The sequence below is a fragment of the Danio rerio genome, chromosome 23, assembly GCF_052040795.2.
Source record: "Danio rerio strain M-AB ecotype USA chromosome 23, GRCz13ab, whole genome shotgun sequence".
NCBI lineage: Eukaryota > Metazoa > Chordata > Actinopteri > Cypriniformes > Danionidae > Danio > Danio rerio.
The window spans coordinates 30,075,464-30,087,340 of record NC_141043.1 but is presented as its reverse complement, the minus strand read 5'-3'; the positions used below and the strand labels follow the sequence as shown (position 1 = coordinate 30,087,340).

The 11,877-nt window shown below is 38.3% G+C and overlaps 1 protein-coding gene across 1 annotated transcript; it reads right to left on the bottom strand.

Moving 5' to 3' along the window:
- Positions 1–264: 264 nt before the first annotated feature.
- Positions 265–4,902, bottom strand: mipa (major intrinsic protein of lens fiber a). The gene is given in 4 exon segments (NM_001003534.1): positions 265–2,118; positions 2,212–2,292; positions 3,887–4,051; positions 4,158–4,902. Coding segments are annotated over 4 exon segments (792 nt in total). The 5' UTR covers positions 4,518–4,902; the 3' UTR covers positions 265–1,932.
- Positions 4,903–11,877: the final 6,975 nt, after the last annotated feature.

Here is an 11,877-nt window from a genome sequence, read left to right as displayed (position 1 = left end):
TAATTTATTGATACTTCGAATTGTATTATTTAATAATATTAAATATTAAAATTTAATAGTAATTCAGGAATTACTATTAAAAACATAAGCACTAAAATTAAACAGTAATTGTGTTAAATGATGTAAAGCATCAACTTTGTTTTATTATTTCTTCAACATGAACGTTCTTATCTAGTTACTGATTAGTAAAACATTTTATAAAATACAACCGCTTCTTCGATGTGTGTGTGTGTAATTGACCTTTTTGGGCAAAGCATGAAAGCATTTTACATTAGCACAGTCTTTATTTTACTCGTAAATTGAAATATTCCATGGGAAAATCCACAGTGAAGAATTCTTTCAGGTCTTGACATAATCCCTGTACCAGTCTACTGTAAAAAACAGAAACAGTCACTAATAAGTCCATGATGTTTTAAACCTGTTCTGCTCACATCAGTAAGGCTTCATATTTCTTTTACAGTGATTTACAGAAATGTTCATTTGCCTGAGACTAAATGTCAGAACACAACTTAAGCTATTTACACACAAAATGATGCCAAACCTGCTAATCTACACAGAAAATGCAGACGAAAAAAATAAGTCTGAGAAAACAACAATGTACTTTGGAATATTTTTAAAAGTACTAAACTCTACTGAGGGTAAAAACTTCTTGTTTGGGCAGTGTGAAATTGACAAAAAGTTCACTGAATCTTTTATTCAATTGATTCATTCAAAACTGCAGATTCATTTAGAAAGGAAACAAGTGATGCAAATGGATTATTGAATCATTTCCTCGTTCCATTTGTTTAAAAATAAGATTCATTCAGGAACAAAACACAGCGGTTTTACTCTGAGATGCACAAATCTCTGGCTTCTTGCGTGAAACGGAAAAAACACTATATGGTCTCTAAAATGTACAGTAGCTAACCCAATATAAAAATCTATATTGTATGGAAAATGGCACTCTTGCTTATGTGATATTGTGTGCTTTACAGTATCATATATTATACATGTAAGAAAACAACAACCCATTCAGAGATATCTTCTGCTTTCTTAAGTTGTGTCTGTAACTAACAGGTTTCAACATGCGCTCAAAGCTTTTGGACTCACAAGACGTGTGTTTGTATTTTCCGTAAAGTGAGCTGAGTGTGTCAGTGACAGCTCACGCATAGTTAAAACAACACTTACGGTATTATTGTAAACAAATACCTCCCGCTCTGTCTGTATAAAGGTGAAATTTGGGCTATAACAATAGACTAGTTGTGTTTTGTGTGTTTATTTGTTTATTTTTTAGATAAATGAATGATGGTGTGACTGCGTTTCTTATAAAGAATTTCATACTTGGGCCACTGTGGGCTGCCGTTAAACGATACAACAGTTTGAAACGGACTCGGAAGAGGGATCAAAGTTCCCAAAGGATTTATAGAGCTTTCAGTTGTGAATGAACATCCACCTAAACCAAAGATCAAAGGAATGTTTCCTTCATTTTGGGAGATAGAAAAAAAAAGAACATTGCATTGATACAAACAAATAGCGAATTGTGGAAAATGGAAGAGCCAAACTTGGAAACTGTCGGAAAACACCCACGCACACACACCATGCACAACTGAATAATGTCGACAGTAAGTAGAAATCTGTTGCAAAATGCTAATAATGTAGTACACGTGTCACGTCTCTGGAAAAATCAAAGAAAAGGAAAAAAGAAAGTGAAATGAATGTGAGATCATTGAAAGCCTGTGAAACCGGAAAGCATGCAGAAGTCCACTTCTAGTGTAGTTCACTCATAGTAGACTAGAAATGACAGAGGTGCCCCTGAGCGGGTACTTCTTACCCTCATTCATAGTCCTTGTGAAGGGGTTACAGTGTCTTGATTTGCCTCTGGAAGTGTGTGTGTGTGTGTAAAATGATCATACGTATGCGTTGCTTCAGGGATCCACAGTTTCCTGGCAGTGTTTATAAGGCTTGTGTTTTGAGCTCGATTGGCTCTCCTCGCGTCTCCTGCTGGGCTTCAGGCTCTGTTGGTTTGTTTCCCTTGAGCACAGCCAGTCTCTCGGACAGACCCCGCACGCGTGGGAACAGCATGAAGTCGTAGAGCAGAGCTCCCATGGCAGCGCCGATCATAGGGCCCACCCAATACACCTGACATGAATATGGGGGGGGGCATGGTTAAAAACAAAAATGACCAGGAAGCAAATAGATTCTTCATCTGAATATGATATAGATTTGCCTCACCCAGTGGTTAATGAAGTTCCTATAGAGCACAGCAGGGGCAAAAGACCTGGCGGGGTTCATTCCGGCTCCAGTGTAATACATCTGCAAGGAGATGTACAAATGTAAAGTATCTGGATCGCTCTTTTCACAATACATATTGCTTCAAGGCAGGTTTTACAGATCTTGAAATCTTTATGCCTCAAGGCACATTAAGAAAGATAACATAATTGACTTGCGCAATCATTTTGCAGACACTTTCAAAGCAATTTACAAATTTCTATAAATTTCTATAATTTCTATATAGAATTAATACAGACAAAATAGGAAGTCAATTGTAGAGACTATGTATATCTATATAAAAATGTTACCTATAAATACAGAGCATATATTTGTATGATTCTATATTATATACAGTTAAGGCAGACATATTAGGAAATCAATTAAAGTCTGTGTATATCTATATAAAATATTACCTATATATACAGATTGTATTTCTATACAAAAATATTGCCAATATATAGAGAGCATATATTTATATAGCTCTAAAATATATAGTTAATACAGACAAAATAGTAAATCAATAGACACTTTATGTACATCTATATACAAATATTACCTATACATACAGAGCATATATTTATATAGTTAATACAGGCAAAACAGGAAAACAATTGAAGAGTCTATGCATTTCTATATAAAAATATTGCCTATAAATACCAAGAATATATTTCTATAGTTCTAAAATATATAGTTAATACAGACAAAAAAGAAAATCAATTGAGACAATGTATTTCTATATAAAAAATTACCTCTATATAGAGAGCATATATTTCTATAGTTCTAAAATATATAGTTAATACAGACAAAATAGTAAATCAATTGAGACTTTATGTACATCTATATACAAATATTACCTGTATATACAGAGCATATATTTATATAGTTAATACAGACAAAATAGGAAGACAATTGGAGACTCGGTATAACTATATAAAATATTACCTATATACACTGTGCATATATTTAGATAGTTCTATAATAAATAGTAATACAGACAAAATAGGAAATTATTTGGAGACTATGTATATCTATATAAAAATGTTTCTTATATATAGAGCATTTATTTATATAGTTCTGTAATATATAGTTAATACAGACAAAACAGGATATCAATGGAGACTGTACATATAGGTAATGTTTTATATAGATATACATAGAGCATATATTTATAGAATTCTATAGGATAGTAATACAGACAAAATAGGAAGTCATTTGGTGATTCTATGCATATCTATAAAAAAATTCCTTATGCAAGAATACTGTTTGTATGCGAGTATGCTTATTTTTCCAAAGTTACATCAGGGGTTATGCAATATAAATGCATGCTTTTGATTATATACATTAATATTTACTGTCCTTTTACTTCATCAGAAAAATGTTTCGACCAATTTTGGCCAATAAAAGGATTTTCTCCTATATATTTGCTTTGTTTTATTCAATGAACCTTAAACTATGGATAGTTCGCCTTAAAATCTAAATCTGCTCATAAATATTTACAGTTATAAAACATATTTTCCCATTCTTATGCTTAAATGTTTGATTTTCATTCTCGTTTTGTAAAAACTGCCATGGATCAAACTCATAGGATAAGCAGTGATGTTAAAACTGAATCTTTGTCCTGTTGGTGCCCTCTTACCCCCAGCAGGTGTCCCACTAGCACAGAAAAGCCAATGGACAGGGCAGCAGACCCCAGTCGCCCGTTTCTCCTCTCATCGGTCACAGCGAACACACAAACCACAAGCTGCAGGGTCAGGAATATTTCTATGGTAGTGGCCATTCCCATACTGATGCCAGGCTGAAGCTGAAATCATGCAAACACACATGCTTATCCAAATATACGAACACATAAATGGCACCTCTATGATTTAGAACATCAATCAATCAGACAAACCATTAGGCCCACTTACCGTATTCAAGGCCAGATTTCCTCTCATATTGGTTGGCGTGACCCCATAAAGCACAGCGGCGCCAGCCAATGCACCCAAGCACTGAGCACAGATGTAGAAGAAGGCACGAAACAGGGACATCTGGGAGCCAATCAGGTATGCGAAAGTGACCGCCGGGTTGATGTGGCCACCACTGATGTGGCCGATGGATTGGATGAACGTGGCAGCTGCCAGCCCAAAGCAGAAGGCCACTTGAAGCACATTGTGTGGCCCGGTGGTCCAGCGGAGAGCGGCTCCCAGACCAAAAAACACAAAGAACATGGTGCCGTAAAACTCGGCAAACACAGCCCGCCAAAAAGACATGGACCGGAACTCCCACATGGCTGCAAAAAGTCAACAGAAGCAATGCAGAGGGATGAAAATGGAGGGATGAAAGTCACCAAAAAAAGATGAGCAGATCTGGATGTGATCCCTTTGGTTTTTTTGCGGATGGAGACACACACACACACACAAAAAAAAACAAAGGTGTGTAAACTATGGAAAAATAAGCATAAATGCTTCTACAAGCTACAAAGAAGTTGGCATGAAAGGCAGTCCTGCTTCACAAGACTGAAATCATCGATCCTGTTGGCTTTTGTCATAAAACCTTGAGTTTGAAACTGGCTGGTGGTCTCTGCATCTATGAGGAAGTTCTAGATGAGATTTAATAAAGGAACACGGATTGACAAGTGATGAGCATGTCCTGCAGACATTCAGCCTCTCTGATGGGGAAGCGTGAGGCCACAGGGGTATTTATAACAGCCGTGACCCTCTGTGACACTGTAATCCTTTGGCTGAATTGTGGGAGGGGGCTCTGGACAATACAACAAATCGAATTAAAAAAAAGAGAAAAACACAAGCCCTTTCTGTCCTGCTACTCGTTTGAACTCATGCACATGTAGTAAACCTAAACATTTTTTTTTTATGTGCATAATTGTGAACATAGTTTAGATTCCCATCTAGACATTTCCCTGTATTTATTTCCATAAAAAACTGTTCAAAAACAAATGATCTCAAACTAGAGATCATAAAAGAGATCAAACATGGGGAAAGGGAAACCGTGTATTTATTAGAAGTGGGAAGATGGTGACATTTTAGAGGATCAGCCCCAGAGCACTAGAGTTCCATCCCAGCCCGTGATGGGGAACAGTGTTGGAAACTGCCTCTTCTCTGGCCCCAGCTACAACACCAGGGCCCCTAAAAGGGTCCAGAGCCCTTCACAGTGTGGATTAAGTGCTGACACAAAGAAACAATCCCTCTCATACAACAGAAGGAGGCCTCACACGGATGTAACCATCATACCTTACACACCACATGCACAGGACAAAACAAGTGTATGGTTTTCTTTGTTGTTTAAAATAGCAATGCCTTGCGGATGAAGAGGTGGATGAAGGTAATCAATGAATTAAAATATATTTTTATATTTAGAAATACCAATCTCTAATCTCTAAAATTCATATTTTATATTTCACTGTAACCCTTATAAACCTAATATTTATTTGCAAGATAACTGCTGCATATTTGTGTTGCATTCAACTTCTGGCATCTATAAACTGGTATTTAAGCCAGGAAGAACATATTAAAAATCAACAGGACCAGTGGGATTTAGTGTCACCCCATGAGATTTCAGTTGGGTTAAGGTCAGTGGATTGAGCTGGCCACTCCATTACCTCACTCATTTTTGCCTGAAATCAAATAACCAAGTCATCAACATTTGTCTGTGCTCGTTATCTTGTTTTAACACCCATTTCCTCTTCGGCACAGGGGAGCATAATCTCTCTAAGTATTCTGATGTATTCAAACTTATCCATGATGCTGGTAAATGATAACTGGGCCTAACGCCACAGTACTAGAAACATCTCCATGCCAGGATTTTTCCTGCCTCTGTGCTTCACACAGTTTTCGTAGAGTAATGAAACTTAATATTGATTACTGAGGTTCATCTGATTTACTGATTTACTACTACAGCTGATCCGCATTTTTCTTTGGGTCATTTGAGAAGTTCCTTGAAAAATTTGATATGATTTTTCTGCATATATATATATTTTTTTAACAATGCTGCTTTTGGAGGCTTCTTGCAGAGCTTATATCAAGCGTTGTGGCTTGATTTTCGCCTTTATATGGCTATTTTTTTATTCGATTTAACCGTTTTTGCATGTTTTAATTCTCAGTTCATGTTTTTGTCACCACTATAAAGCATTTACAAATTATATTGGACCTATCAACCTATAATTTGCTGCAGTTCTTTTTCCCCTTAGCACTTCTTCTCTTCTCAGATCAACTTTTACTTAAACGACACTGTTTTTACATTGTTGTTCATCATTTGGATTGACCCATTTTATATAACAATTCAGAAATATTTTTAATAACAATGTGTAACACATTGCTGAGCGTTAAGAATGAATTCATTCTCTCATTAGACTACGCACTGCTATTATCCTGAACACACCCCTTTTAGTTACCTAGAACAAGCAGCACATATAAAAATAACGGTAGGATGTGTTGATTTTCTATTACATTACATAATCATTTGAAATACCATACTATCACCACTGTTACTAATAACTGTGGTTCATGCATAATAGTGTTTTTTAACACATTCATTAATTCATTTTCCTTTGGCTGAGTCCCTTTATTCATCAGGGATTCACTACAGCGGAAAGAGCCGCCGTTTTTAAACACAAATGCATATAATTATTATTATTAAATTATTGACAATTTTTACAAATATACAACGCACTGTTTTAACTTCCGAATAGTTAAGAAATCTATATTTACATTTTTAATAAATACATTTTACTCGAACCAATAAACCTAGAGAAACTGAGCATATGAAAGTCGACTCTTCATTGTACACCTGCTTTTAAAACCATTAAGGCTGTATCTGCATTAAAGAGTGACTCTCTCCAGCACACAATGAAGGCTTTGCCACAGCATCTCTGCTCAGGCAGAGCCAGTTGGTTCTGTGCAGAAGTGATTAGGCAGAGTTTTACATTGTGTGTGCTGGCAGGACCGCTGGCTTGAGGCCCAATAAAGCTCTGGAAATCCATGTTTGAAGGCAAGAGGTGATGGCGGGGCGGGGGACACGCTGAGCCCTCTGCTCTGGGCAATCACAGACAGCTATAGTCTAGTGAATGGATACTGCTTCGCTTGTGTATTTGCTCTTTCATTTGGGATGAACTGAAATGCTGGCAGCAACAGTTTCTGTTGCCTTCTTTGATTAGATTTTTGTGATGCGTTTGGGCTTTGTTTCAAATGATAATGCTTTTGTATGCAGAAGCCTGAAAACATGTAACTTTACACCAGAAATTCAGGTGTGCATTAGTGAACTACGACAACAACATCATCGAATTACAAGTTCTTTCAGTCCTAATTCTTGTCACTAATCATGATGTCATAAAAGATGAAGCACACCCTGCACATTATGAAACAATCCAGTTACCTGCACCCTCAATCTCAAATTTCATATTAGCCAAGTTACCTGCTAAGACAAGATGCATTTGCTGTGAAAACAGGTGATTCTGGTTTGGTTGAGGTGGTTGTGCACAGGCGGCTCAGAGTCACCAACACTGTGTATGTCTATTGTGGGCAGGATTACCCCACGCCACTGCCTGCTCATGTGTCTGTAAGCCACCTTTTGTCGCACAGGAGAGACAGATCAAAACCGCTTGCGTGAGGACTTTTCTATTACCTCCAGTGCAAACTGCTGACATCAACACGACCCTCCCCGACCTCCCACACAGACACTGTCTTAAACAAAACACCAGATCCACTCGGGGGAAACTCAACCTATAAAATAATCCAGGTCTTACAGATCTAATCATTCTGCCCCTCCAGATGCATCATTTACATCTCCATCTGCTGATTTCTGCTATTTAAGGCTGTTCATCAAGGCGCACATGATTTCATTTCATGGTTTCAACTTCATGAACACAATATGACTGAATTTGCAGTCTCACACCTAAAACAAACTGTAAATATCAGGATTTAGACACACAAAATCACATTTGTGCTTTGAAAGTTGAAGCAAGGCCGTAACAATCAGTGGGGATGGGGGGATACGTCCCCCTTACTTTTAGAGACAGACCATTTAGAAACAGGTGATTAATAATTATATGAACGTAAACTTTTGGATCTCGTACAGCTTTTAAAATGTCAGCTACGTGCCTGTTTAGAAGTTTGTTCAAGTTTGACAAAATATTATGCATGTATGCGTTTGTTTTATTATTTTACACCCAAAAAAGTTTACATATTTTTCAAAAGACAAAAACCATGGCTGAAATTAATCATAAAACCCCCTGCAAAAGTTTGCATATACCCTTGGTTTTTAACGTGGTATTTTTTTCTGCTTCGTGATGGTTGTATGTTCTGAACAAGCTATTAAACTGCCTGCTTCTTCTGAGAAAAATCTTCCATGTCCAGCAGATTCTTCAGTTTCCAGCATCTTCTGCTGATTTGAGCCCTTTTCAGCAGTGGCTGTATGATTGTGAGGTCAATATTTTACTCTATAAATGATTGAGGGACCTAACACAACCATTAAAAATGAAATAAAAAGATAAAATGCTCACTGTTGTGCAACCCCACCAGCCCTACACCATCCATCCTGCTCCGAGCTGGGATCAAACCAGCGACTCTAAGACACAACTTTATTATCTTGTTTAGGGAAACTAAAATTGCAGCAAATTGTCTTAACTCAGGAAAAGTTCCATGTACACATTGATAAAATATTACCACACAACATGCAGCGCATCATTTTTAAGTGCATCTCCTTCCCCACTGGACTCATTTATTGACCTAATGGCTGCCATTATGAAAGAATTTTTAATTCTATTTGTCCTGCATATAGGATCTCTAAAACGACGCCCTGATGGCAGCAGCTGAAACAGAGTACAATGGGTGATCCGGGGTGCATAGGATACCCTGAGCTCTCTGTAAATCATAATTCAAGAGTTCATACTTAGCTGATGATTGATTATAAAGCGTGTTTGGCATGCTGTCTCGGGAGAGAGCCCTGAGCTCACAAGATCCTCAAGCCCAGGGCTCCCACCTGTTGCAGGGCGAGAGGGGAGTTTGAGCTCAGGTAGATCTTGAAATTTCCTCTGCTGTAGTGGCTAATTAACAGATAGTGATTGCTCTTAGCGTATAACTACTTACTATGAGCACATCTATGATGACGATTTGGATTTAGTCAACTAAATTAAGTTGTGTATTTTTGGATGGTGGGAGGATATCAGGGGGCCCGGGAGAAACTCACCTGAGCACAGGGAGAACATGTAAACTCCACATAGAAATGTCGGCTTGCTTGTTAAGGACCAGTGACGTTCTTGTTGTGAAGCGACAGTGCTAACCACTGGACCACCATGCCACCTATCTAAGAAAGTCTACACTGTCTATTTAGTTTCATTTCTAAATGTTCGTTTCACATAAAATCTGATTTTGGCTGATTCGCTGATTGGCTCCTGTACTAGAAGGAGGGCTTCATTTGCCATATAGTGAATGCTGATTGGCTCCTGTTCTAGAAGGCGGGGCTTCATTCACTATATTGACAGTTACACTTTTCCCCATTCAAAAGTAAACGAGTGACATGTCTTATGTATTCTATAAGCTGTGTCTCATTTCAGAAGCTGCATCCTTCAAAGGACGCATTTGAAGTGCGCTGCGTCATCGCGGCGCGACAAAGGCGGTCTCATTTAAAAAAATTCAAAGGCTCCTTCAAATGCAGCCTCAGGATGCGTCCTTCATTTCCCAGGTAATGAAGGACACTACCAGTGGATCCTTTGTGGCTTCGAACGGCCCAAGATTAATTGCACGCTGATAACAGCAGGACATTTTCAAAAGAAAACTCCGGTTTAAATGTATGAATTAACTTTATTTTACATGGATATATAAAACACATTTTAAAAAAACAAAAAGAGTATGACATGTCGTACTAAAGAGAGATTTTATAGACAGTTTACATTTTTATGCTTCTGTATACATTGCTGTTCCTTCAAATCGCTTAAAGTAAGTTTTAAAATCACTTTGAAAAAAGTCGACACATTTTATCAGCACTTTTTAGAAGCAGCTGTTACGGTTGCCTTATGATGAGATCGGTCCGCTGTAGGCAAGATCGTCTCATTTCAAACGCTCAGTCCAGCCTGTGTGAACTTGGAAGGAATCACATTTGAAGTCTGCATCCTTCGGAGGATGCAACCTCTGAAATGAGACATAGCTATAGTCTTTGGTTATACTTACCGCCCTAAACCTCACTCCAATCCAGGTCACGGCACCAATGTAACCCCACCAGTCCTACACCACCCAACCTGCTCCAAACCGGGATCAAACTGGTGACTCTCTTCACATGGGAGTCGACTGCTCTAAAACAGAGGCTAAAGACCTGGGCCTCTAGCAACTGTCATTAAAGAACCTTTTCAGGTTTAGAGGAGTGAGGTTTATCTGCACAGCACTTCACTAGCTGGCCTCTCCTACAGTTGCTCAGGAAGGAAACAAGAGGCATCTTTCCACAGTTCACTGACGTTAGTTTGTTTCTATGTTGCTAATTTCCAGAAATTTGAGGAATCTCAAGGAACTGCTTTAACTGTATTGCTGTTATAGGGCTGATTGACCTGCTTGATAATTATGGTCTGATTTGGTTGATGAATGCAGGGAAGAAATTGTATGTTACTGAAGAAGCTGTTGATAAACATTTGCATTTAATCTGCCATGTAACTATATCAGAGAAACTCCTGCTGCAAAAACATTCATTAGGCCAAAGTTGCCCAATCTTTTTCAGCCGAATGTAAATATACCAAATATTATTAGTTGCCATGGGTAATTTCAGAATTTATTTAATAATATTTCAAAATAAATAGAAAACATTACTTTAAATCATAATAACTAAAGCAGTATAACTTTTTAAAAATTATAACTTATTGCAATAAAAACTAACTACCACGTTTATAACACAGTGGAATTCAATGCTGAACACACTAGTCAAGCAGAATCTGCCTTTGAATTGATTTGCTAACCAAAATCTCTGCATTGTCTCTACGTTTAAACAAAATCTGATTAATATACACCATTTAACTGAAACATTTATTTTCAGTTAGCATTTACCAATAAAACAAAGGGTTACATTTAATTTGAATTGTCAATTGCGACAGCCCTTTTTCCCATTGAACGCCTTGAGGGCAAAACGCCTGCTTGACGGGCACAAACTGTCGCAAAAGACTGCTGAAATTGGAGCCAGACATGCGCAGAAGGACTGTCTGATGGAGCCAGAGGAGGAGCCGCGAAAATGAGCAGAGTCGAGCTTCCAATCAAACGCTTTATGTAAAATCAACTACGCCCCCCGAACTTCTCAGCATGCGTTTGCTGTCATATCAACACAAATGGATGTAATAACGTTAACAAATATGAGGGTTTTATATATTCAATCGCGCCAGCTCCAGGCCGCAGCGCACAACTTACTCGCGGCGTCGCGGGCTGATTCCGGCTCGCATGCGGCAGCGCCTGCTCGCTTGGCCGCCGCATCTGGCTCGATTGACTCGGACTGGAATCGGGCAGTGAGTCCAGGCATCCGGAGTAGGTCCAGCAGAGGTAACATTAGTCAGTCTGAGCTCTAAGAGATAAGTCTCCGGCAGGCGAGAATCTAGCCGGAACTGTGTTTTGCTATCTGGGTGGCTAGGCGTGTATCAGCAAACTAATAAAGCCCGAAAAAAGC